Raw genomic sequence first — 25,787 nt, forward strand, 5'->3', positions numbered from 1 at the left:
TGGAAATATGCATCAAGAACTTAAAATTTTCCCCTACCTTTTGGTCCAGCTCTTTCCTTTTAGGAACGTATTACAATCCATTATTTCATCATGAATAGATGAAAAGCCTTAGACCCGAGGCCTGTTATGACACAGTTGTTTATAATAGTGAGTAACTGGAAATGACTTACATGCCTAAATGCAGGGGATTAGCTAAAGAAAGGAGCCACATGGCTCCACAGCCACCACCCACCATTAAAAATGAAGCTGTAGGGGGTCTTTAATGCTGCGGAAAATAGTCACAATACTACTTTGTGACCTAAAAGAAAGTCATGAACTAATTTTTGAGAAAAAAATGGATTGCGAGAAGACAGGAGCGATTTTTAAAGGCAACAAGGGACCGAGTTCTAGAATACACCCTCTCAGGGCAACAAGAAAAGGATAAGCAAGGACAAATAAGCAAAGGTTATGGAGAGTCACTTTTCAGAAGAGGAAACCCAAAAGGCTAAGAGGCACATGAAGAGATGCTCAGACTCATTAGTAAGTTAGAGAGACGCAAATCAAAATGACAGTGAGGGATTGCTTTACTTCGCTCAGATTGACAAACATTAGAAAGCCTAGTGATGCCAAACAGGGGTGTCAAGGAGATGGCAGAGGAGCCTGTGGGAGGGATGTGATGCCAGGCCAGCTCCCTGGAGGCATCTTCGTTGGTGGTACTTAGCTGAACTGAGAGGCATTTACTCCTGGCACAGCCCTCTGGCCCCCGGGTTCACACCCAGAGCCAGTCACGTGCAGTTCCACGTGGGGAGGCGTGTGGGACGGTCCAGGGCAGGAGGGAGGGCAGTGCGGGAAGTCGGCGGCGATCGAACCCTCCAGTGTGGACGGAACAAATCAAATAGGCACGTGATGCCCACTTTGTAACATGGAGCAGCAGTTAGAGGAAATGAGGTTGACAAACAGAGCCACGTGCTTAGGTCGGAAGTCGTAATGCTGAGCGAGACAGTCAACAGAGAAAAGAGGCAGAAGGTCATCGGGGGAACTTAAAGTGCAAGCACTGGGAAATCACGCACTTGTGGCGAGTTTTGTAAGGACCCCTGCTATCAAGCAGGTGGGCTGGGTGGGGTGGGGAAGACGGGCATGGGGGGTGAAGAGCCAAGGGAGAAAGTGGATGAACCATCCAAGCCAGAGAGAAGGCTGGTCCAGGGAAGAGAAGATGCTGGGACTTCAGGAATGCGAGCCCCTCCCCACCACCTGCCCCTGAGGGTCAACCCGCAAATGGAAACAAACAAGCCCCCACCAAGTCCCAGCCAAGCCACCAACAAAAGCAAGAGTACAAATAAAAAGTGTGCTTCCACAATATCATGAGGGTGTTTTTAGTAAACAATGTAGATGAAAACCTGAGTGTCAGCGGTCATTTTTCTGGATATGGGCCAGCTTGATTTTCTTCCTTTTTTTTTTCCCTTCCTAGTTTTTGACACTGAATGTCCATGGCTTTCTTGTAAGGAAATGATTTCTACAAATCAAGGCTGAGCTTAATAAGCATGTGTGACAGAAAAAGGGCCAGGGACTCAGGGAGTCTTGTACCTCCAGGTTGAGAAAGGGGGAGGGCTCGTCTGGCCACATGACCCTGAGTTAACTCCCACTCTAGTCACAAGGGGTGGGTGTTTGGGTTACAAATAAAGCATGACGTGCCCCCTCAGCTGCTGTAGCCCAGAGCAAAACACCAGGGGGTCCACCTCTGTGTCCATCTGTCTGGTTGCTCTCTCTCGATTGGTGGCTGTTGGTCGCTGGCCAGATTCCAGGATGGACTCCTATGTGGTGACACTGTGGCTGGGGAAGGCTTCTTGCAGGGCAGCTGGACACTCTGGTCCCTGCTTATGTTTCCTGCACTCCTGACAAACAAACAATAAACCTTTGTTGTGCTGTGAATCAGTCATGACTCAGCTTCAGAGGATGACCATTGAAAAGCCAGAACACAAATAAAGGTACTTTCTAGAAGCTGCCTATTGGGCATATCAGCCTTTGGCTGGTCTCATTTCATACGTTCCTATCCTCGGGTCTGCTAACCCCAGATCCCCTTTTGTGTGCATTATCAGGATTTCTTTTTTTAAAAAATTGAAGTACAATTTCCAATGTTGCGTTAGTTTCCGGTGTACAGCATAGTGACCCAGTTATACATAATATATTATATATATATATATATATTTCCATATTCTTTTTCATTATAGGCTATTACAAGATACTGAATATAGTGCCCTGTGCTATACAGTAGGGCCTTGTTATTTATCTATTTTATATATAGCAGTTAGTATCTGCAAATCTCAAACTCCCAATTTATCCCTCCCCCCTCCTCCTCCCCTGGTAATCATAAGTTTGTTTTCTGTGTCTGTGAGTCTGTTTCTGTTTTGTAAATAAATTCATTTGTGTCAGAGGAGTTTCTGTAAGTTAACTTGGAGGTTTAGAGAGTCATTTTGAGGACAAAGCCCTCTAAAATTACTGAGTGAGAAGCAAATAATGCTGAGAATGAAGAACTTACATCCTTTTAGACTCGTGTGGTGGAAGGAAGTTACAATGGAAGATAGAGAATTACATGCCTGTATATATTGGTAAGACATTTACATGTGCCTCTTCTATTTACTCAGAGTTTTAAGGAGGAGGAACATCAGGTGATAAGAAAACAGGCTTTGGTGTTAAAGGTTTGCATCTCAACTGGATGGCTCACTGCCCAGGTGCCTTTGGCCAGTTCCCCTACTCATATAGAAAAAATAAGAATACCCATCTCTCGTGAGTGTGCCTGGCACACGTTAGACTGTCAGTATGAGTCATATCTAAATTCGGATCTCTTTTTTAAGAAGTGTTCCTTATTTCAGTCAGTTTCAGATTCTTAGAGGAACCATCTTCAACAGGAACTGGACTGAATGAGTGTGGTACCTTGTCCCACAAATCAGCCTCGTCAGGAAGTGCTGTGACAGGACAGTTCATCTTTCTTTTTTGTTCCTATCTCAGAGCTGCTTTGCTGAGGCATGGAGGCGAAAGACGTTCCGAAGGCTGAAGACAGAGCTGAGGATCCAGGTTCCAAAAATAAAGGCCAGCCCGATGTTGCTCAGCCTGACTTCCCACGAGGAGGGCAGACCCCTGGCCCCACCACCCTCTGGGAGATGCTAGAAAGGAAGTTTCTGGAATACCAGCAGCAGGCGTATAGAAGCCCCGCTGAACGTCAGAAGAGCCTGTTGAATCTTCTCCCGCTCTTCCTAAAGGTCAGTAAACTCATTTTTGAAACTGTAAAAAGATGACACAGGGCTATGGGGACATGTCTGGGAGGATGGGAAACCAGCGTTGGTAGTTTTAATGCCATCACAAGCGGTCTCTGATTGGTGGCTTAGAGGAGCGCGTTGTGCTGTTGAATGAAGATGGTGAACAAGTGAGGATGGGCTTGGACAGGATGGACAGTTGGCTCGTGAGTAATATTTTCTCTTTAGTTTAAAAAGATGATATGGTTCAGTCACAATCGCCTCTTGGGAGCCAGAGGACAGACGTGCTCCCTTGGGAGCTAAAAAAGGGACGTGTGTCCTGAGACTTGAGCAGCCGGGATGGCTGGTAAGCTCAGACACCAGCAATGCCAGCACCAGGGCCTGGAGAACCAGAACCTCGGTTGTGCCAACAATGCAACCGAGGCGTAATCAGTGGGGATCAGCAAAGCCGTGTCCCTTCACTGGTCGTAGACACAGAAGAGAAGCCCAGCCTGTCTACTGGGCCAGCACCCCAGCTAGTGGCAGCTGGTGACAGTTTGGGTACACGGGGTTTCCTCTGTTGTCCTGGGATAAAGTTCCAGCCAGTGAGGTCTGCCTTACCGTTGAATATACTGAAGTCTAATTGTAGAGTTGGAAATGCATCTTTTTATGAAGACTTAGTTTTTGTTTAACTATTGATTTTTGGGTTATTGTTACAAAAAAAGGTATACCTACATTTAAAGCACAGAGGATATGAGATCCTTTTCACATTTGAAAGTAAACTAGGGCAGATGGAGGCTTTGGGAGGTTTTTATTGGGAAACTCCTTTGTTAGTTTCATCTGACTTTTTAACCAGAAATATTGAAGAATTTCCAAAGAGGACTCAGAATTTTCTTGGCATATTTATAGGCTGCATCGAATACTTAGGGATGCCTTTCTGTAAACAATTTCCAGGTAACTTACGATCCATGAATTCATTAACTCCTTCCATGTTTTGGACTTGTATATCCCATCCATCCCATTTCACAGATTGGATACCTGGGGCAGAGGGAACATACTGGAAAAGAGGAACTAGGTTAGTTGAGACAGCTCAGGTTTCTCATTCCCAACCCTCTTTGCCCTGATGACCCCACCTTCGGGAGGTAACTTAGCCTCACCCAGTTCTCAGACCAACTGCCTTATGGAAGAAAACCTGTGAGCAATGCCCGGCCCCAATCAAACTTCTCTGGGATTGCTTGTGGGTTTTCCCATCACATTGTGTCTTTCCCAGCCATCTGGGCAGCCCTGGATCTGATGGAAGGACTCTGCATCTGACAGCCAGGGCTTGATACTTCTTCGCTCCTCCCCAGATCGTTGGTTTGAGAATTCACTCATTTGCTGTGCAATTATTTATTGAGCTCCCTTGCACTGTTCTAGGGCCTTGGGCTATGAAAGTAAGGAAGACGGAGAGCGGTTTTACCCACATCTGTCCAGAGCAGAGAATACTGACTGGTACCCAGAATGTGTTTTGTTTGGCCTGTAGGGGGTTAAAAAATGAATTAGTGCCATTTTTTTTCAAAAGGGAAAGTTTTCACATGAGGATCAGATTGCAAATTTCTCTTGAAAAAAAAAATTTTCTTGAAAATATTTGTAGCTGTAATACTGACAATTGGATGGAGATGGTCAAGGGCATCCCTTTTAGACAGAAATGGTCTTGGTCTCCCAGTTTACCCTAGTCCTCTCTTCCCTAATATCTTGCACCCAACCCACATCACTCACATGTTATCTGACCCTACAGGCATTGACCTCATGGAGAGTAAGTTGTTCCTATTATAACTGAACTTTGATATTGGTCAATGTTTCCCAAAACCTGGCCTGGTAACTGGAGGCACGATGGCCCTATTGCTGAACACATGGGCTTTCGAGTCAAACAGAGTGGGGTGCGAGCTCCTGCTGCATTGCTTATTAGCTGTGCATCTTTGAGCAAGCCTCAGTTTCCTCATCTTTAAAGTGGGATCAGTAACAGTTTGCCAGGAGACTGTGCAGGTGAGATAAGGTGAAGACTGTAGAGTCCACAACACATGGAAAGCAGACATGGTCCCCACTGCCTTTCCACTAGCCTCCAGGGTACTCACCGCACACGTGCAGTCTGAGATCCTGGAGCTACGATTCCCCAAACTGCTTGACAAAATCTACTTATGTTTTGGATCCCTGTAGCCCACCTCTGATGAACTCTGCAGATGCAGAATAGTACAGGCTTTCTCAGTTTAAAAAATCTATATTCTTTTATTAAGTCCTGCGTGTTTACAAGCCTGTTGTTCCTATTAAGTTCTGACAAATAAAACCCTGCCAGAGTCAGAGCCACAGCCTCTGGGCTTCTTAATTAAGAACTGGAAGTAGAAGGAAACATGGAGAAGGTGGGAGGCTTTTTTCAGGTGTAGTGCAGATGAAATCTGAGCTGTAGAGGAAGACTGAGGAAGCCACTGGAATACAGGTCCTTGTGTAAATAATCACGCTTATAGTCACTCTGTTCTGAATTTTATAACCATAAAGCACAGTTCTTCAAGGCTGTCTATAAAGAACCCCCTAGAAATTTCAGGGCTTAAAAAGTTATGCCATCTCCCGTGGGATGTGGCCATTAACATCAAAGCTTTATGCATGTGTTGGTTGTCATGGAAACCATGTCCTAACTGGGCTCCGAGCATCCTGAGTGCATCTGAAAGATGTAGTTTGTTTCATAGAGCTCAACTCTCTGTACCGAGATCTTTTCGCTTTGGGCCCGAGGAAAATTAAGATGATCTGGAATATCCTTTGTTTCAAGACAATGCACACAAGGGACTTTGAATTGTTGCCCCTGCTTGGGAAAGGCTATGTCTCTGGGTTGTGGGGTCTGGGCCAGTTAGGCACGAAAGGTGTGGTCCACGTGTAGCTAGAGCTCTGGTGAAGGTTGACAACAGTATATGTCCCATCTCAAGGGATGTCATCTGCCTTGACCTAATGAGTCTTGAGATTTGACAATAGGCTTGTCTTGTGAGGCAAACTCTCTCTTCCCAAAGAGCTTCCTTTCAGCCTCCTTGGCTTTCTCTCGTATCTGATTCCTCCAAACACACAGCGGGAAATGAGCTTTTCCCAGTCATTGCTTACACATAAATCTGCCTTAACTGTTTAGGCAAGTAAAATGGGCTTGGTTGGTTCTACAGCAAATTCTAGCCCCAATGCCTCCAGAGCTGAAAAACAACTGCAGGGTTAGGGCGTGAACCCACTCAATGTTTTGGTTACTGTCTTGATAATCAGGAAGAGCCCGAGGTGTCTCAGGACATTGGAATCCCAACAGGGAGCTGTCCTGGGGGAGTGAGTCAGACACAAAGTTCTCACCCAGAGCTTCAGGTCCTCCTCTGCCAGCCTCCGTCATTCCCCTTCTTCGGTCAAAGCCAGGGCAAGTGGTTACTTTCTTTGATGATGGGTAGTGATAGTTAACCAAGCTCTAAGCAACTAAACCAGGCATTTTGTTCAGTGTTTACAAGCCCTCATAATAGCCCTGGGAAGTAGGTGCTATTTTTATCCCAGCTTTGTAAATGAAGAAAGAGAAGTCTGGAGACGTTGCATAACTCGGCCAAGGTCACCCAGTTGTTAGTGGGGAGCAGAACTTAACCTGCAAAGTCTGCCCCTGTTGTTAGCCACTGGGTTCCCTTGGACAGTGCTGAGGTTCGTAGAACACACCACATCTCGTTTCTTTCCCTACCTCATGCCTCACTGGACGATGGCTTTGCCTGGCTGGTACCTATGACCCCTGGGGTATAAAAAGAACGCCACCCCCTGCACATGCACTGTTTAGATAGCTGACTGCAGGATGTTGCAGACAAGGGGAAGGTTTTATTGCATCACACAGGAAGCAGCACAGAGCCAATGACTTCCCAGCGTGCAGGGCAGTGTTTTTAGGAAGAATTCAATTGACTGTTCTTTCCCTGACAAGAGCCTTGGGCTCTGATCTTTCTAGAACCCTTCCAATATAGGATCTCTCACCAAGAGAAGAAGGCTATCCCTCTAGCAAGCATGGGTGGGTCCTGTTGGCATTCAGTTGAGTTTATTTTGGAGGAAAGGGAACCACTTCAATCCCTGTCATTGAATAGAGGTATTTGATAACAGACAATAGTGGTGGCTACATGTCATCATGCATTTGTCAAAACCCACAGGATGTTCCACATCAAGAGTGAACCCTAATGTAAACTATGGACTTTGGTTGATAATAATGTGCCCATGTTGGTTCATTGATTGAGCTAAATATGCCACACTGATGAGGGATGTTGAGGGGAGGGGAGTACGTATGTGTGGGTCGGGAGGGCTACGTGCGAACTCCCTGTATTTTCTGCTCAATTCTGCTGTGAGCCTGAAACTGCTCTAAAAGAATAAAGTCTATTTAAAAAAAAATAAACAGGAGAAAGCTAGAGCCATAGGTGTAGATGTGAAGATTGTTCTTAGAATACGCACTTTGAGAGAAAGCCGACAGTGAGACAGGGAATCCTTAGCAATTAGTGTAAAATTCCTCGCTGTCTGGGACGGAGAAACTGCAGTGGGGGTTGGGAGGTGGGACAATATGGGGGGAAAAAAGGGAACCTGTGGACGTGGTAGATTAGAGATGATGCGAATGGGTTCACGCTGCTCCCTTCAAGAGGTGGCATCCATGTCCCCTCCCCTTGAATCTGGCTGGGTTTGTGATGGCTTGACTAATGGAATAGGGCAGAAGTGACTTTTCCAGGCCCAGGCCTCAAGGGACCCGTAGCTTCTTCTTGTCACTTGGAATACTCACGCGCAGAATCCTGCTGTCATGTTGTGAGGAAGCCCAAGCGGCCCTGAGAAAAGCTTATGTGGAGAAAAACAAAGCCCCGACCTTGCAGCTGCTCCTGCTGACAGGCAGCACCAACTCGGCAGCCATGTGACTGCGCCATCTTGCAAGTGGCTCTCTTCGCCCTTGTTCGCTGCTCCAGCCGAGGGAGGCAGAGAGAGGCTATATCTGCTGAGCTCGGCCCAAACTTCAGATCTACAAGAAAAATAAATAATTACTGTTAGTTTAAGTGACTCAGTTTTGGGGTGTTTTGTTATACAGCAATAGGTAATTGGAATAGTGGGTAACATGGGCAGGAATTCATTTATTTCGTGCTGTAAAGGGATTGCAGTGAACACTAAATCAGTCGTTCTTGGGGTGAGTGTATTTCTCTGTGTGTGTGTGGGCGCACACATGCACAGGTGTGTACAGGTACTCTTAGGCTAACTGCCCAGCCAGTGGGACAGATTTTATGCCATTGGCTGTGATCAATTATTCTCATATAAACTAACCATGGACCCAACTGACAATGGAAGAGAGAGATGTAAGATGAAATATAATAACAAGGATGACCAACAGTTATTTCCAAGCGTGGTATCCAGAGGGGATGGGAAGAGTAAATGTTCCTTCTTGTCTACCCCTGACTCTAGTCCACCACAGGGTGGGGCCTTCAGCGTGATTTATTTCCTTCCCCAGGGGACAAAATTTTTGTTACGTTAGCAAAGTTTTGACGCATCATTTTTTTTTCTATATACAAGGGAGAGAATCAACTGTGCCACACTAGCAGGGGAAACTCATGTGAAGTCTCTGAACTGTTCTGAACTGACTTAAAGCCAAATCACCAAACTCTGCAACAGTGGAGCAGAAGGAATATTGCAATAACACTTGAAAATCAGCCCGGTTCTCTGTTATTCAAAAGCTGGGGTTTTCTCTCATCTCTTCTAGAGCTTTTGTCATTCCTTATTTCCCTTTAGAGACCAGAGCATCATTTTCTTTCTCCTTTTTTCCATGTGAGGGGACAGCCACAAGGCACGATGGTACAGCTTAGATAATGCAAGTAAATAAAAGATTTTAAAAATATTGAGCAATATTTTCCCAGCGTGCAAATCCCAGTTTGGGAAAAAATTAGGTCCTTTTGGAAGCTGCCTTAACTCTTTGGGGTCTCCACGGTACCATTCAGTAAATGATTGCCTCTGTGCATCAGACGGCACCCCAGTGGCCTGAAGGAGTTAATTTGGCCTCCAGAAGTGCCCATCATGGTCCCAGGAAGGAGTGTGAGCCTTGAGAGAATCTGGCTGAGCGTACAATTACTGTTCAACTCACAGTGGCCCAATTTGCTTTATTGTGGAGTGCCTCCTGGGGTCCCACTGCTCGAAGACCATCTCCACGCCTCTGAGTCAACTGCCTGCAAATTGGTCTTTGAGGGATTTGCCAGTGCAGGGAGGAGGCACAGGAATCTGTCAGGAAGACATCAGAGCAGTTCTCAGTCCTGGGGAGGGAAATAATCTTAATGCAGAAATTCCCAGCCAGGAGGGCTGACTTCTTTCTCCAGAGATTAACGTTTCCAGGTGATAGCTCGTTTCCAGGTGGTCGCCATACGTTTCTTGGATGTGCACATGCTACTTGGGTGTATGTGAGATAATTCAGCTCTTTACTCTGCTGCTTAACTGGTTCTCCGGGCTTACCCTCTGGCTCAGCCTCAGTTTCTGTCAAGTGGGACTAATAATAATACCAATCTCAAAGGTTTGTGACGAGAATTAGTGGAAACAATGCATGTAAGTGCTTGGCCCAGCGTTTGGCATAAAACCAGCACGCGATACATTTGGCCGTCTTTCTGCATATTGTGAGTCCTGTAATCATGTGTTCACTTAACAAATATTTGTTTGAAGATCTACTGTGTGTAATAGTGTTTAACGTTCACCTAGCATTTTTGTAGTTTTAGCAAAGTTCTGATGTACGGCTTTTTTATTTACAAAGGAAAGATGCAACTCTGTTTATAGGGCAGAAAATTTTTCAAGTATTTCAGATACAAAGTTTTGTTCCAATCAAAATAAATACCCAAGGACTCACCACTTGTGTAAAAGAAATAAAGAATTTCAGATAAACTAAAGCCACCTGTGCATGAATTCTAGAACTCATTCCCCTTCTGTCCTCCCCCAATGGTAACTCCCAACCTGCCAAATTATCATTCCCTATGGGGAATGAGATACACACACACACACACACACACACACACACACACACACACACACACAGAGCAAGTTGCAAAAGTATATTACAGTATCATCTTAAAATACCTGGAGACTATATATAAATTATGTAATAATATGAGTATATTTTTATAACCATAAGTAAGATGATTGTGTAATTTATGTATAGTCTCAAAGGTTTTTGTAGGCTCATACTGTAATATACTTTTGCAATTTGCTTTTTTTCCACTCAAGATTCTATTTCCGGGGTTTATTCATACTGATACAGCTTTTTTCCTTTTTCTTTTTCAGTTCTACATAACATCCTTATATAAATATGTCAGGTTATTCATTCATTGTCTTGTTGATGAACATTAAGTCTTTCCCAGATTTTTACAATCATAAGTAACACCTCATAAATATTCCTTGTCCATGTGTGCCTGTATTTCTCTAGGAAATACTGGAATATTCTCTAGGGAATACCTAGGCTTGGAATTGCTGGGTTCTTGGACGTGCGCCCCTTTAATTTTATTAGATTGAGTTAAATGCTTCTCTTCAAAGAGGTTCTTCAAAAGTGACACTCCATCAGTAGAGTGTAGGGGGTCTCGTGGTCCCTCACCTCCACCCACATTTGGTATCGCCAGGCTTTTCATTTTTACTAACCCCCAAAATATAAACCATCTCATTGCGATTTTAGTTTGCACTTTTCTGATTATGTAATTTGCTTATTATCTTTTATAAGTTACTTGTTGCTTCGTTTGCTGTTTTTTAAAAATCATATTTTTTTTCTTTTGAATTTGAAGGTGTCTAGATACCGTTCCTGTCAGTGTATGCCCTGCAAGTATTTTCTCCCAATCTGTGGCTTGCCTCCTCATTTTGTACTTAGTGTCATTTACAATACAGAAGATTTTACTTTTTAACAAATATAATATCTATAGCAAGGAGATATTGGAAACAATTTCCTTTTGGTATTTTTCTGTCTTTGTCACTTTTTCTAGAAGTCGGATCTCAGCTTTAAAAAACTCCATCAGGCCTTGGGGAAGGAATATAATTTAATATGGCTGGTGGGTGGGAGCAGCGGACAACAGCCCAGCAGAGTTGCATTTCATAGATGCCACTAATTGCCAGGATTGTGCACAGCAGGTCGCCTTCCTGATGGGAACCTCGGATGAGGGACTGCCAGGATTTCAAGCCTGGGGTGAGGATAGTCACTCCACCCTGACTGTTGGTCTGGAGGGAGCTCTCCCCATCCTTAGACGCAGCCTGTGACAACACGGGAGAGCAAAGGCAGACGCAGATCTAAGGCTGGGATTACTACAGAAACCAGGAGGGAATTCTGAAAAGAGCCTGGCATCCTAAGAAAAATATATATATATGAAAATAGATAAAAAAATTTCTTTTGGATAGCACAGGGAACTACATTCAATATCTTATAGTAACCTATAATGAAAAAGAATATGAAAAGGAATATATACACGCACACACACACACACACACACATATATATATATATATATACATGATTCACTATTCTGTATGCCAGAAACTAATACAACATTGTAAATCAACTATACATCAGTAAAAAAGAAAAAGAAATAGGAGATTAAAACAATGACACTAACAACCTGGACTGAGAAAGGATTTCCTAAGCCTGGAACTAAAGCCAAAAAACAAAGGAACAGCTTGAGAAATTTCATTCCCTAGGAATTTCAGATCTCTGTATGGCAAAACCAAACAATACCAAATTAAAAGACATGGTAGCTCACAGCGAAAAAAAAAAGTGACAATGAATATATGTATGTTCATGTATAACTGAAAAATTGTGCTCTACACTAGAAATTGACACAACATTGTAAAATGAATATAACTCAATAAAAAATGTTAAAAAAAAGACAAAATGACAAATTTGGAGGAAAAAAATCAAGATAGTCTTATGAACCAAAGCTTAACAATTTTTGCATATAAAGACATTTTTAAAATTAATGAGAAAAGAGTGAAAACCCTGATAGGGTAATAGGCTAAGAGCGGACAATTCAAAAGGCACGAAAAACATCCACCCACGCTAGTTATCTGAGGCTGCAGTTGAGATGGGATACTTTTTCTTCCATGAGGTTTCTCATTTAAGATGTAAGAGCAGCGCCGTGCTCAGTGTTGGCCTTGGTGGACAGAAATCAGCCTTAAGCCCTTTCCCACGGAGCCCTTGGAGGCTCATCTGGTAAACTTCTGGAGAATGAGTTAGTAACAGGTACCAAAGCACTAAAATATAAACTAAAAAATAAAGCACATTAAAAGATTTGCAATCCCATGCTTTAAACTTACAATTCCACTTGTCAGAATTTATCTGAAGGAAATAAATGCTTGCACGACTAAAACTAAGATAGCTGCATGAGATTTGACAAGCGTGTAGGAGAATCTGTGAGCAATTGATGGTGAGGAAGGTGAGGGAGAGGGGGATCTAGAGAATCACTTCTTGGAATTTCCCTGTAGGACAAGTGGGTGCCTGGTAAGGCCACTCACTAAGACAAGATGCAGCAGGTTTAGGGGGAAGGCAATGGATTCGGTGTGTTTGATGTTCCAGGAGTTCCGAGTTCAGGGGAGATGTCTGGGGTCAGTTGGATGTGGCTTTGGAGCTCAGCAGGAAGTTGAAGAATTCCCAGGCACTAGGGTTAGGGATACAGTGGAAGCTGGAGGGTAGGTGATTCCGTAGCCTTTAGCTGCACCTGGAAAGCAGGTGGAGCCATTGGTTTGGGCTGGCCAGAGTGGGGGTGGGGTGGGGTAGGTGATGCTCACGCCTGGCTTTGTAGCTTTGACATCTCTGAGCAAATCCTGTTTGTTGCACTTCAGGCCTGGGAACACTCCGTGGGGATCATCTGCTTTCCCAGTCTCGCGAAGCTGGCTGAAGATGTTTCCAACCAGCTTGTCCAAGAAATACAAAAGGTCCTGGTGGGAAAGCCTGCAGGTAAGAGAAGAGAGGTTAGGGAGAACTTCCTGGAGAGCAGAACAGCTCTGTGTATTCCTCCCAGGCCTCCGGCTAAGCCCCTCTGGGCTGTCTAGAGGACTGAGAGTAATGCCTTTGGGAATGCATGGTGGGCCGGGTTCCGCCACGGAGTACCCTGGAGAACAAGGACAAGGCAAAGGGGGATGTGGGGAACTCTGCTGCTCTTGGGAGGGACACACACACACAGACACGCAGACAACACAGAAACCAAAGCCAGCCATGTTTCTTGCCATGGGGTTCCCAGACTTGCATCCTTCCACTCACAGAGCTGGACCCTGAAGGCTGAGGGTATGGGGCTGAAGGCAGGAGGGAATTCCAGGGGGAAGGGATAGCTTGAGCATGGTGTAGATTGCAAGAATCCCCATGACAAAGGGGACGTGGGATACAGGAAGTAGGGTGAAGACACTGGGTTGTGGCAAGTCCAATCACCAAGGACTTTGTTCTTATTATTTAGCAATAGGGAGCCATTGATGGTTGTTGAACAGGGTTGGTGGCATGACAAAGGCTATCCCCCAAGGAGATGAATGTGGCAAGAGTGTGAGATGTTTGGTACAGATTCAGGTGACACTGTTGGGAGGGCAAGAGGCACAAGTTCCCAAGAGATGCTAAGGCACATCTCATGGAGAGACAGGCCGAATAGAGGGAAGCTGGGTGACCAGGCCACCACACTGCCCTGCTGGTGACACTTTCTCCCCTTCCTGCACTCTTGCCAGAACAAGCACGGGTGGCAGCTGGGCAGTTTCTGCGATGGAAGGGGGATGCAGACCAGGATGGCTACCTGCTCTTGAAGTCGGTGTACGTGCTCACTGGGACAGATTCGGTAAGTTCCAGGCCCCCCTGGCACGGCCTGGGTGCTTCTCATCCGTGTGCAGAGAGAAGTCCCAGCACAGGGCAGTGGCGCGTCTCAAGAGTGTCTTCTTTCTCATGAAACTGATTTATCGTTTCTCCTCCCCAACTTCCCTTCTGATATAGAACGTGGACTTCAGAGCCTGAAGTTCATCTTCAAATCCTGTCTTTTCAGTTGACAAGCTGAGTGTCACCTTGAACAAAGTATTTGACCTCTCTGCATCTCCATTGTGTTGTTAATTTTAAAATTAGGGAAGGGGGTAGAACTCAGTGGTAGAGCACGTGCTTAGTATGTACGAGGTCCTGGGTTCAATCCCCGTTACCTCCATTAAAGAAAAAAAAATAGAATAAAAAATCAGGGAATATTAATGCTCCCGTTCTAGGGCAAGTGTGAGGTTTGACAACGGCAGGTGTGTATGGACTGTATTTCCGTGTGTCAGGGCAAGGCGGAGGCATCCCCTGCATTGTACCAGTTAATCCTCCCCAAATCCTGTGAGTCAGATTACGGTGGTGCCGCACTGGTGGTGAGAACTCAGGCTCACCTGTGATGTGTAGCTGCAGCCTGACTCCGGAGCCCGTGCTCTGAGCCTCTGTTCTTTCCTGCCTCCTGCTAAACTCAGACTAAAGGAACCAGTGAGGCTGGCTCCGCCTTCTTCCCTTCCCGCCTGGGCCCTTGGCTGCAGTCACATCCTCACACCGTGAGGAGGGGACCTGGAGGGCTTTGCCGATGATTGGTTGCCCTCTCAGATGGAAGCAATCTGGGGGCGGTGGCCATCAGCAGAAGTGGCCAGAAGCCCTGCCAGAGGGCAGACCCAGAGGCTTATCCATCTAGCGTGTGTGCCACACTGGTACCCAGACTAGGAACAACAGGGAACCAGGCTGGGGTGGTGGGTGCCCTCAGTGTAACAGTGAACACGGGCATCGGACAGGTATGTGGAGACAGTGCCAGGAGGTGAGAGAGAAGCACAGCTGTTCACTGGAGGGAGGACCACCTTGTTGTTTATCTATGTAAACTGCCTGGACCACCGTCAGGCACTGTGGCCTGAGGCACAGAGCAGGGGCTCTTCAACCCCTGGGACAGGACTGTTTCCAGTCTGAGTTGTAAAATCCTAAAGCTTTGTTTTCTGCTGTGAGGGGTCAGCTCTAAAAGCAATGAGGGAAATAGGCAGCTGGCTTTCAGTGGAGCCAGCACAGCTCAGAGGACAGGGAGAGCCACCCCAAGCGCAGCCACGCAGGGCCACTTGTCAAATCCAGGGGCAGACATCAGCTGCAGTGGAAGCTTTCGGGTACCAGCGGGCTGCAGTACACTCCTGGTGCTGGCCTGGACTGCACACTTTTCCCTTTTCTTTTTCTCATTTACCCACCACGTCTGTCAGATTAGGCCACTGGGTGGGACAATATACTTTAGATTCTGGTTTAGACCACACCAGTGCTCACTCTCGTGCGTACGTGCACACACACGCAGAGGCTGCAGCCGCAGTAATCCCAGTGGAGTGGCAGGCAGAGCCCGTGGAAGAAAGGCCCCAGGAGGCTCCACACTCAAGCTGTTCCCCCTGCTGACCACCTGTCTCCTCTCTGCCTGGAGCCCTGGGGCTGTTTAGTTGAGGGGTGGCTCTCTGGATTATTGGTCCTCGCCTATAGCGCTGTTTGGTGGTGGTGAGGTCTTAGATCTGGATGAGGGGATGGAAAGCATCCTGATCACGTCTTTAAGTCAGTTGCTTGTACTTGTTATCAACCACCCTGTCCTGATTGAGTTTCCAATTCCCTCACCAGGAGGAAACCTACCAAAACCAGCAGTGTGATTGCCAGGAAAGCCCTTGATTTCTGCTCTGTACCAGTTCTTCCCTCTTTCCCTCCCTCCCTCCCTCCCTCCTTTCCTTCCTTCCTATCATCCATCTATTGTATAAAAGATACAATGTTTATGAAAAGATGTTCAGTGTTGTTAATTATCAGAGAAATGCAAATCAAAACTACGATGAGGTATCACCTCACATCAGTTAGAATGACCATCATTAAAAAGTTCACAAATGATAAATTCTGGAGAGGGTGTGGAGAAAAGGGAACCCTCCTATACTGCTGGTAGGAATGCAGTTTGGTGCAGCCATTATGGAAAACAGTACAGAGAGTTCTTTAAAAACTAAAAATAGACTTACCATATGATCCATCAATCCCTTTCCTGGGCATACATCCAGAGGGAGCTCTAATTTGAAAAGATATTTGCACCTCAATGTATATATGCATCATACACACACACACACACACACACACACACACACACACACATACACACACATACACATATCTACAATTGAATACTACTCAGCCATAAAAAAGAATGAAGTAATGCCATTTGCAGCAACATGGATGGACCTAGAGATGATCATACTAAGTGAAGTAAGTCAGAGAAAGACAAGTATCATATGATATCACTTATATGTGGAATCTAGAAAAAATATGATACAAATGAACTTTTTTACAAAACAGAAACAGACTCACAAACATAGAAAACAATCTTAACGGTTACCAAAAAGGAAAAGGGGGGAGGGATTAATCAGAAGTTTTGGATTAACATACACATACTACTGTATGTAAAATAGATAAACAACAAGGTCCTACCATATAGCACAGAGAACTATATTCAGTATCTTATAATAACCTATAATGGAAAAGATATAAAAAAAAGAATATAATGGAAAAGAATGTGTAACTGAATCACTATGCTTACCAGGAACTAACACAACATTGTAAATCAACTATACTTCAATAAAAAAAGATATGTTGATAATATTCACTTTATATAAACTTAATCTTCACAGCCATCCCAGGTGGGTTCTACGATTGTCTCCATTCTTAACTAAGAATGTGTTGCCCAGAGAGAGGAAATGACTTACCCACATTCCTGCTAAAATGGCAGCACTCACCGATCTGGGTCTGGAGCTGTGCTCTGTGGCCCTGGGTCACATCTTGCTTTTCCTTTGCAGGAGACTCTGGGCAGAGTTGCTGAATCTGGGCTCCCAGCCCTGCTTCTACAGTGCCTTTATCTCTTCTTTGTCTTTCCTCTGGAAAAGGATGAGCTCTTTGAGAGTGATGCTCCAGTTCAGAGGATGTTTGTGCAGGTGAGTGAGCAGAGAGCTGTCTCCCTGGGGGCCAGGACCACACTCTGTTCCTTGGACATCCTTTCATCTCTCCCTTCCTACTTCTGAAGCTCCTCTAATCTTCTGGAGGGCCCAGCTCAGCCCTCTGTTACTGACCTGGGTCCTTAGACTCTTTAACTCAATAGAAATACATAAGAGGCCAGAAGAGGAATTCAGGCGAAGCTTTGTTGGGACTCGTGCTGCAGCACAAGGGAGCAAAAACAAGGAACAGGTTCCCTTGCTCTCTCCCTGAGGAGGGGCGAGCTGGACCCTTAAATGGGGGGACGGTAGGGGCTTATTGGTGGGTTGGACAGGAGGGCTGGCTTAGGTGGTCTGCCCACCCCCTTGGTGGTGCTTTGTGCAGGGATCATGTGCAGTACACTGCTTTTGCTCCCACCTCAGAAATGGCAGGTGGGTTTTTGGCCTTTTTGTATCTTATTGTCCATAACTGCTGGACTGCTGCGCATGTGTGTAGTTATTTTTAGTCCCTTATGGTTACTTTGTATTCTGTTGCTGGAGGAGACGTTTGTCCAGCGGCAAGCGTGAGCACTTCAGAAGAGGGTCTCAGGTCCCAGCATTGAGGTGACGGAGAGAAGAAGCAAAGTAGGGGGAGAAGTCACAGGAATAAATGAGCAGCGTGCAGTTTTTTAAGTGCTCTGATGGAAGATGAAAGATGTGCTGGGAGGTGAGGACAAGTGGACCTGACTTACAGTAGAGCCTAAATGGAGGCTTTTCTGAAGAAATGGCATTGAACCAGGAAGGTTGAGATGGAGACATGAATGAGGAGGAGGTGGAAGAGGAGCAGAAATGGCCATTCAAGCCAAGGGCCACATGGCCACATTCACCTGCCACTGCAGGGGTGGCCTGGAAAGACATCTGTCACCGAGCTCCATTGCTGTCCAGCTGGGACTCCATCAGTGGGAGAGAAAAGGCTCATGGATTCAGACAGAAGGAACTTTCTATATTTGCCAAACTAGAGGAAGATCTGGTTAACCCACTGAGAGCCAAAGAGAGAGTGTATGTGATAATGTGGGAGATGATGCAGGGCTGGACCACACACAACTCTCTGAGCCAGGCTAAGGTGTTTGGTTTCTATCCCAAGTGCATAGGATGGTGTTGGAAGACCGTCTGGTAGCCACAGGGACACTGGACTGGCAGGGACACTGGACTGGCGGGGACAAGGAGCCTAGTTAACAGGCTGTAGGATCACACTCATGATCTCATGGAAAGGTAGGGTTTCAGTGTCAACCAGAGATTCAGGAACACAGGTCTATTTTTAAACAGCACTGGGCCCTGTGAATTCTGTACTTTTGATCATTGGTGGCATTTTCTGCATTTTTGTATAAAGACACCTCTCTGAGTCACTTTTCTGGTATTCTGATGTGGAAAAGTTAACCACTGCTTGTATAGGATTTGGAGTCCACACTTCAGCCCTGTCACCCTTTTCTACTGGGCACGGTTGACCATGCTGGTCTGGGGCAGATGGTAACCACAGGCAACCCAGACCTTCCCACTGAGACATGGAAAAGCAGGGAACAAATCCATCACAGGAAGGAGGCTTCCTAACCAGAGTCTCTCTGGCTTTTATCTTCCAGATGTTGCTCAACCTTTGCAGTGACGCTCAGGGTCTGGAGGGACTTCTCTCAGGAAATGAGCTCCAGTCTCTTGTGATTGCCACCACCTGTCTTCGAGAGCACAGCTGCTCCTTTTGGAAGGAGCCCACCTTCTGTGTCCTGAAGGCAATCTCCAAGGCCCAGAACCTCAGCATCTTCCAATACCTGCAGGGTAGGACCCAGGAGACCGGGGATTGTCTGCGGGCCCAATTCATACTGTAAGACCCTGATGGAAGAATTTGCCCAGGCTCCCCAGCTAGTGAGGAAGAGAATTAAATTTTAAACCTGGAGATGCCCGATCCCAGTGCCTTGAGTTCTGCTCTGGGCAGCACATGCAGGGGTTGAAGCTGTAGATTCTGGAACCAGACAGCCAGGGAGTGGGCTCCAACTCTGTCCTCCGAGCTGAGTGACCTTGGGCACTTCACTGCCTCGATGTGTCCGTTCTTTCCTCTGTAAAATGGAGGTAATAATCCCACTGATCTCATTGGACTGTGTGATACGTCAATGAGGTGCCACATTTGAAGCGCTTAGATAGCTCCCGGTACCCAGTGGATGCCCCGTAGGCATCAGCATCACAGCGCCATCGTGCGGGTGTGGCCAAAGGCAAGACACCGAGGGACTCAAGTCCTCTAGCAGTCCCAGGGGCCTCCCTTAGCATCATGTGTCTCCCTAGGACCCAGGTAATGCCTGGAAGCACAGACAGCACCGTGGCTCACGGAATCTTGGGAAAATGCGTTGGCCTCCTTTCAGGTGCTGGCCCATCACGGGTGGGGAGGGAGGTTCTGCATGACTCCCAGGGGAACAGCTTGATCAGATGACCTCCCTACCCACCACAAAACACTACCATTTTTCAGCTCCACCATCAGAAGTGCCTCTTGGGAGCACAGCCATCCATCCCTTGGGTTAACTCCAAGTTGTGGGTCTTTTTTGGGAGAGGTGGGGGTCTGAGTCAGCTCAGGTGACCTGCTTGTCTGCAAACGCTTTGCCCTGTGACCTGTCATCTTTCTGGGGCCTCTTGTAACGGCGGGTGTCAGCTGCTGAGAGCTGGGAAAGTACGCGGCTTCCCTCTTACTGTAACTGAGCACTGGGACAAAACGTCACCCCGAGTTTCGGGACTGAAAGTTCCCGGTGAGGCCAGGGCCCACGGTAATGCTGGAGGGCTGGGCTGCACCTGAGGCACTCAGCAGCCCAGGCTCTCCCCACAGGCCAGAGTCGGAGACCCCTGGGGAAAGGCTGCCTGCGTTGGTGGTGGGGGTCTCTCACTGCGGTCATTATTCTCAGCTGCCCAAGACAACAGCTGGAAAAGAAAAATTCTACCTCATTGCAGAGGTGGCCATCTAGAGCCCTGTGCCAAGGACCCCCACAGGAGAATGAGTAGTTTCCTTGGGTGTACAGGCAGAGGAGAAAGTCAGCAATAATGACTGGCCTGGTGTTTACCTGCCAAGCCCACAGGCCTTGGTTCTGCCCTGTCCAGCAGGCAGACTCCGGAACACGTCTGAGGCTGCAGGTGGGGGACTGAGCATGCGTTGTCTCAAATTCTCGTAGGAACTTTCCTGATCCCCTGGGGTGGCTTTCCTGGTACTCAGAGGAGGCTTCCTCCAATGAAAGAGACGTAAAAACTGTCATCCATCAAGATGCACACACCTCTCTTCTGACTCAAATCTTCCCCTGGTTTCTTGCAGCCCTGGGGTAACCAGGAGGTCCCACAGCAGGCCACACACCAGCGGGGCCTGCCTTCCTCCCCACCCGTGTGGACCACACTCCCAGGCTCCACCTCCCTGGATTCTTTGGTAGCTGAAATACACCACCTTTTCGTCCCTTACCTTCCCACGTATTCATATATCTTTCCCTGCACTTTTCACCAAGCTGATATCTGCTCGGTGTTGCTTCCTTAAAGTCTTCTGTGATGCTCAGGGCTTGTGTCTTGCATCTTGTTATTTAATGGACCTGGACCCTCCTGTGTGCTCTGGGAGTTAGAAGTAGGCAGTTAAGAGGCTTGCTTCCTCTTCCTGGTTCACCTGCTCTCCATCTGGGCCCCAGAGCATGGCTCTCAGGGTGACCCTTCCCAAAGAAGAGACTTCTTCTTGATCCAAGAGCCAGCAGAAAAGTGTCCTGGATGAATCCTCATTCACATCTTGATATACAGTTTAAAGGCGAGTGGGGAGGGAATGACCCGTGCAGAAAAGCTATCGCCGCCGAACTCAGCAGAGGTGTGTTTCCCTCCCGCAGCCATGGATTGCATCAAGATCTCCCTCCAGAACCTCTCCCGGCTTGCAGACACTCTCCCCGCCCCTGAGGTGAGCGAGGTGGTGAGCCTGATCTTGGGCTTTGTGAAGGACTCCTACCCCGTCTCTTCAGCCCTCTTCCTGGAGTTTGAGAATGGGGAGGGCTACCCGCTGCTACTCAAAGTGTTACTTCGGTAAGTGGCTGTGCCTGGTGGGGAAGAAACTGTGGGAGCCTAGATCCTCAGAATCATTGGTGATACTTTGGAGAAAGACAGATATTGGGCATTTATTGTGAAAGTAATTCTATGTGCAGCCTGGTTTGGTAGCCACTTTTTTAGAAAACCCATGGGTGATCGCAGTAATAGTTTTACAAAGTCCGTTTGGTGGCCTGGACCACCTGCACGCCTGCTGGCCTGACAGCCGCCTGTCAGAATCCCCTTCCTGTGTTGGAGGGCTTTCTGGGATGGCTATAACCAGCTCTGCCTGCATGTGTAGTGGCTGGAAGTGCTGAAAAATCAGCAACCCCCAGGACCAGCCCTTTATCAGTGCCTGGCAGAAGCTGATGGATGAATGCCCAGCCACATTGTGTCTTGGGTGGAATAGCTCTACCCCGCCTTCCAGAGTCTCTGGAAGGTTTAAACTCCAGTAGTTCTTGCTGGATAATTCTCCCATACTGGCTTCCTTCCCTTGCATGTCTCACAGGGCCTCTCCCCTACTGTTATTCTCCAATTCTTGACCCATGGGAAACCCAAACAAAGACATCACTCAGCTGGGTCTGGATTAATCTCCTCCATTCTGACACACTGTGTCGTCTTCAGGATGGGTCCAGGGATTGGATAAACCAAGGGACAGAAGTTAAAGAAATTCCTTGATGCTCCAAACTCTTCCACTGATCTTGGGGAATCTGCTTAAGGGCAAGGCCACAAAAATTCCCCTGGGCTTTGCTCTGAACATGAGCGGCACTTCTCCGTGGGGGTGCGGCTTACCACGTGCTTCACGGATGTTGCTGCAGAATCAGCCTTCTGGTCTAGAGGGATGGCTTGGACAAGGGGACTGAAAATCCCAAAGGAATGGGATTAGATGACAACACCCCGAGGGCCTTCCTCCAAAAGGATGCTAAGAATGCACGTCCCTGTGGGGGTGCCCTATTTCACATGAGTCTGGATCATAAATAACTGGCCACTGCTACCGTTGGTGGTCTGTGTTCCAGCAGTTTCTGAACATTTCTTTGGTTACGTGGATGGTTGATTTTCCCCAGGCTTCTTATGGAAGGCAGGAGGGGAAAGTAAACTTGTGCCAGGGAGTACCAGGAGGGATCCCTCTCAGCTCATTTGTTTTCCTTTCTGCCTTAACTGAAGTCACGTCGCCAGCACTTACACTCTTGACGTGTTTGCAGAGCTGCAGGGAGACTTGAGAGACAAGTCATTCATGAGAGGAGCAAGGCAGCCCACCCCCACATAAGTAGCTGGAAGCAATACTCACCCCTGAAATGAGCATGAGGAAATCTAACGAAGTCCGATTCTTTCCCATGATGTTTGTATCACTGCTCTTCTGAAATATTAAGTCCCTCATTTTGAGGATGCTCCTGCCCCGCTGTTGCCCAGAGCACCTGCCTTTTGCGGGGGTTCCGGCCACGGAAAGCAGCCTTCCCATGAGCAGATGCTGTAGCTCGGGTATTCTAACTGCACATCCTGAGATCTAGGGCTGACATTTGCAAACAGTGACTTTTATCCAGGGCACTCCCCTTGCCTTCTGGGGGCTGAACTGGTGGAGACTTTTGAGGTCTTGCCCAGCATCGCATCTGCATTGCCTCTGCATCCCTGCGTTGTCTCTGCATCCCTGTGAGGCAGCACCACGAGCAAACATGGCTTCTCTGTCCCAGGCATCCCGGGAGCTGACCTCGTCTGTCCCTACAGGTACGATGAGCTGACCCAGAGTGATGTGGACCCCCACCTGGAGGAGCTCCTCGGGCTGGTGGTATGGCTGACAACCTGTGGAAGGTCCGAGCTGAAGGTGTTCGACAGCGTCACGTACCCACAGCTGGAAGGTTTCAAGTTCCATCACGAAACTTCTGGTGGGTCATCTTGTGACTCTGGGAGCTGGCAGCACGTGGCACCGTGCCCTGACAAGACAAACAGCTCTTTCCCTGATTCTTTGTGCAGAAACAAACCTGTGGCACCTGTCAGTGACACAGTAGGGTCTGGTGTTGTCATGCCTTTGGGGAAGATTACCTATGGATTTAAAATCTCTCCTTGATAGACTTTTCCACGTGTCTTGGGTGGGACTTAGAGGAAATGTTTGCTTAAAAAAGGCAAAGACTCTCTCAGATAATGGAGGGAGCCTCTGCTCTCCAACCCCACCTCTGGTGTGACTTATTTGGTGACATCTGCTTATATATCAGGCACTGATGGCCCTGAAACTGCCACCCAGGCTCACAGTCAGTGGCTACTTGGTTCTGAGGGATTGATTGATCGATTGATCGATTGACCGATTGATTGATGAACTCAATCAACGTACACTGTTGCTCTCTGTCCAGCAGCCACTCTGCCCCAAGCTGGGCACCAATGTGAACAGGGCAGGTGTCTGCTCCTTAAAAATTTTCTGTAGAAGGGGTGGGGGTATAGTTCAGTGGTAGAGCATGTGCTATGCATGCATGAGGTCCTGGGTTCAATCTCCAGTACCTGCATTTAAAAAAAAAATGCTCTGCATAAATGGTTACACACGACCTGAGCCATAATCTACTCAGTAACTGGCTGATTAACAGACACAGTGGTGACTCCAGGTGGGAGGATTAGCTCTGCCCGGTTCAGTCAGGAAAGCCTGAACAGAGAGTCCTATTCAAGAGAGGTTTTGAGGCTAAAAAGAAATGGTGACCAGAAACATCTGGGTGAGTCTGGCAAGATGGGCAGAGAGACCTGTGCAGACCAGAGAGTAGAGGCTGCAAAGCTGTGAGGGCTTAACCTTCCGGCTGCAGAGAAAAGACAGGGTGGGTTCGGAAAGAGTCTTTATTTAACAGCTTGCCTAGAAATGAAACTGACTTTGCTTAGTACTCTTCAACATCATTTGACTTTAATTGACTGAGACCAATCCTCCAGCCCCAGCGCTGCCCAATGGAAATAGAATATGAGCCACATTACGTCATTTTAAATGTTCTAGTAGCAAAATTTTTAAAAATTAAGAAGAAACACGTTAAGTTATTTTACTTTTTTCTTGAAGTATGATCGGTTTACAATGTGTTCATTGCTGGTGTATAGCATAGTGATTCAGTGATACATGTATATATTCCTTTTCAGGTTCTTTTTCATTATAGGTTATGACAAGGTATTGAATATAGTTCCCTGTGCTCTACAGTAGGACCTTGTTGTTTGTCTATTTTAGATACAGTAGTTTCATTTAACCCAATAAATCCAAAATATTACTAGCAAACAGTGTAGTCATACAAATAATTGTTAATGGCTTCTCTTTCTCCTTTTTTTTTTTTTTTTTTTGCATTCTTTACTTTGTGCTACATCTTGGAAATCTGGTGTGTATTTTTATACTCATGGTGCACCTCAGGTCACAGTGGCCACATGTCAGATGCTTAATTAGCCACCATGTCTTGGACGATGCAGTTCTAGCCTTACTCACATCCTGGGCAGATGGCTTTTCTGGACTTCTCTAGACATTTACCCATGGGAGCTAGGAAATAGAAATTTTAAATGATATTTCCTAATGATAACGCAAGCATGTGTTTCTAGGCCCCAGAAGGAGAAACGACTTGCAGATTATTCCTTTTTGCATTTTTAGGGGTGACCGTAAAGAATCTTCAGGCCTTCCAAGTCTTGCAGAATGTTTTCCACAAAGCCAGTGACCCCGTCCTCTGCACCAAAGTCCTGTTATCCATCAAGACCATGTGGACCTGGAATGCTCGCAACTTCTTTCTGCTGGAGTGGACCCTGCAGCCCATCTCGCAGTTTGTGGAGATCGTGCCTCTGAAGCCGACCCCAGTGCAGGTGCACTTCTTCCAGCTGCTGGAGGCCCTGGTGTTTGAGATGCATTATGTGCCCCATGAGATCCTGAGGAAGGTGCAGCGCCTGATCAAGGAGAGCCCAGAGCCACTCTGCACCCTCGTGGCCCTGCAGAGTGTCCTCAGAATAGCTGGCGCGGATCCGCTCTTCACTGACATCTTCCGGGACTCGGGGCTCCTGGGCCTGCTGCTCGCCCAGCTGCGGAAGCAGGCCAAGATCCTGAGGAAGTCAGGTGCCTCCCTGGAGCGTCGGGAGGGGGAGGGGGAATGACAAGGGGTGGGTGTCAGTGTTGGCTGGGCCTGGTCTGGGTGCCAGCCCCGCCACCCACCAACACAACAGAGAAAGTGAGCCCCCCCATGTCACCTGGCGCCATGAGCGTCAGAGATGGTACCCCTGGGGTACATGGCTTCACAGAGCTGGCAGCCTCCCTGTTTCCTTTATCTTGCCTGATCATCCCCAACTTTAAGCAGACTCATGGGCTAAGTCAGGCCTGATGAGTTCTTAGTTTTCAGAGATCTCCTCCTTTAGACGTGGGCTGAGTGTGTAGCTGGGAGGCAGCAGCAGGACAGGTCCTCAGTGATGCAAAGGGAAGGGTAAGGGAGCTCGGAGAGGCCTGGGGCTCTGGTGGGAGTTGGGGAGGACCCATCTGGGGTCAACTGGGATATGGCCCCCTTGCTCACATGGTGCTGTCAGGTCCCCCGGCCCTCCACGGGGAGCAGGGGTCAGTCACCAGGGCTGTGCTGGCCCAGCTTGCCCCTCCAAACC

The 25,787-nt window shown here is 47.3% G+C and overlaps 1 protein-coding gene across 5 annotated transcripts in view; it reads left to right on the plus strand.

The window, feature by feature from the left end:
* WDFY4 (WDFY family member 4) overlaps nt 1–25,787 on the plus strand; it is a 267,639-nt gene that overhangs the window by 17,280 nt on the left and 224,572 nt on the right. For all 5 annotated transcript variants that reach the window (XM_010963488.3, XM_045523018.2, XM_045523019.2 and 2 more), the window contains exons 2-9: nt 2,986–3,236; nt 13,044–13,158; nt 13,911–14,017; nt 17,025–17,159; nt 18,773–18,962; nt 21,020–21,209; nt 22,932–23,089; nt 24,802–25,254. In XM_010963488.3, the coding sequence (XP_010961790.2) occupies nt 3,003–3,236; nt 13,044–13,158; nt 13,911–14,017; nt 17,025–17,159; nt 18,773–18,962; nt 21,020–21,209; nt 22,932–23,089; nt 24,802–25,254 (1,582 nt within the window). In that variant the 5' untranslated portion in view covers nt 2,986–3,002. The remainder of the gene's footprint in view (nt 1–2,985; nt 3,237–13,043; nt 13,159–13,910; nt 14,018–17,024; nt 17,160–18,772; nt 18,963–21,019; nt 21,210–22,931; nt 23,090–24,801; nt 25,255–25,787) is intronic.

This window comes from Camelus bactrianus, chromosome 11 (genome assembly GCF_048773025.1).
Source record: "Camelus bactrianus isolate YW-2024 breed Bactrian camel chromosome 11, ASM4877302v1, whole genome shotgun sequence".
Classification (NCBI taxonomy): Eukaryota; Metazoa; Chordata; class Mammalia; order Artiodactyla; family Camelidae; genus Camelus; species Camelus bactrianus.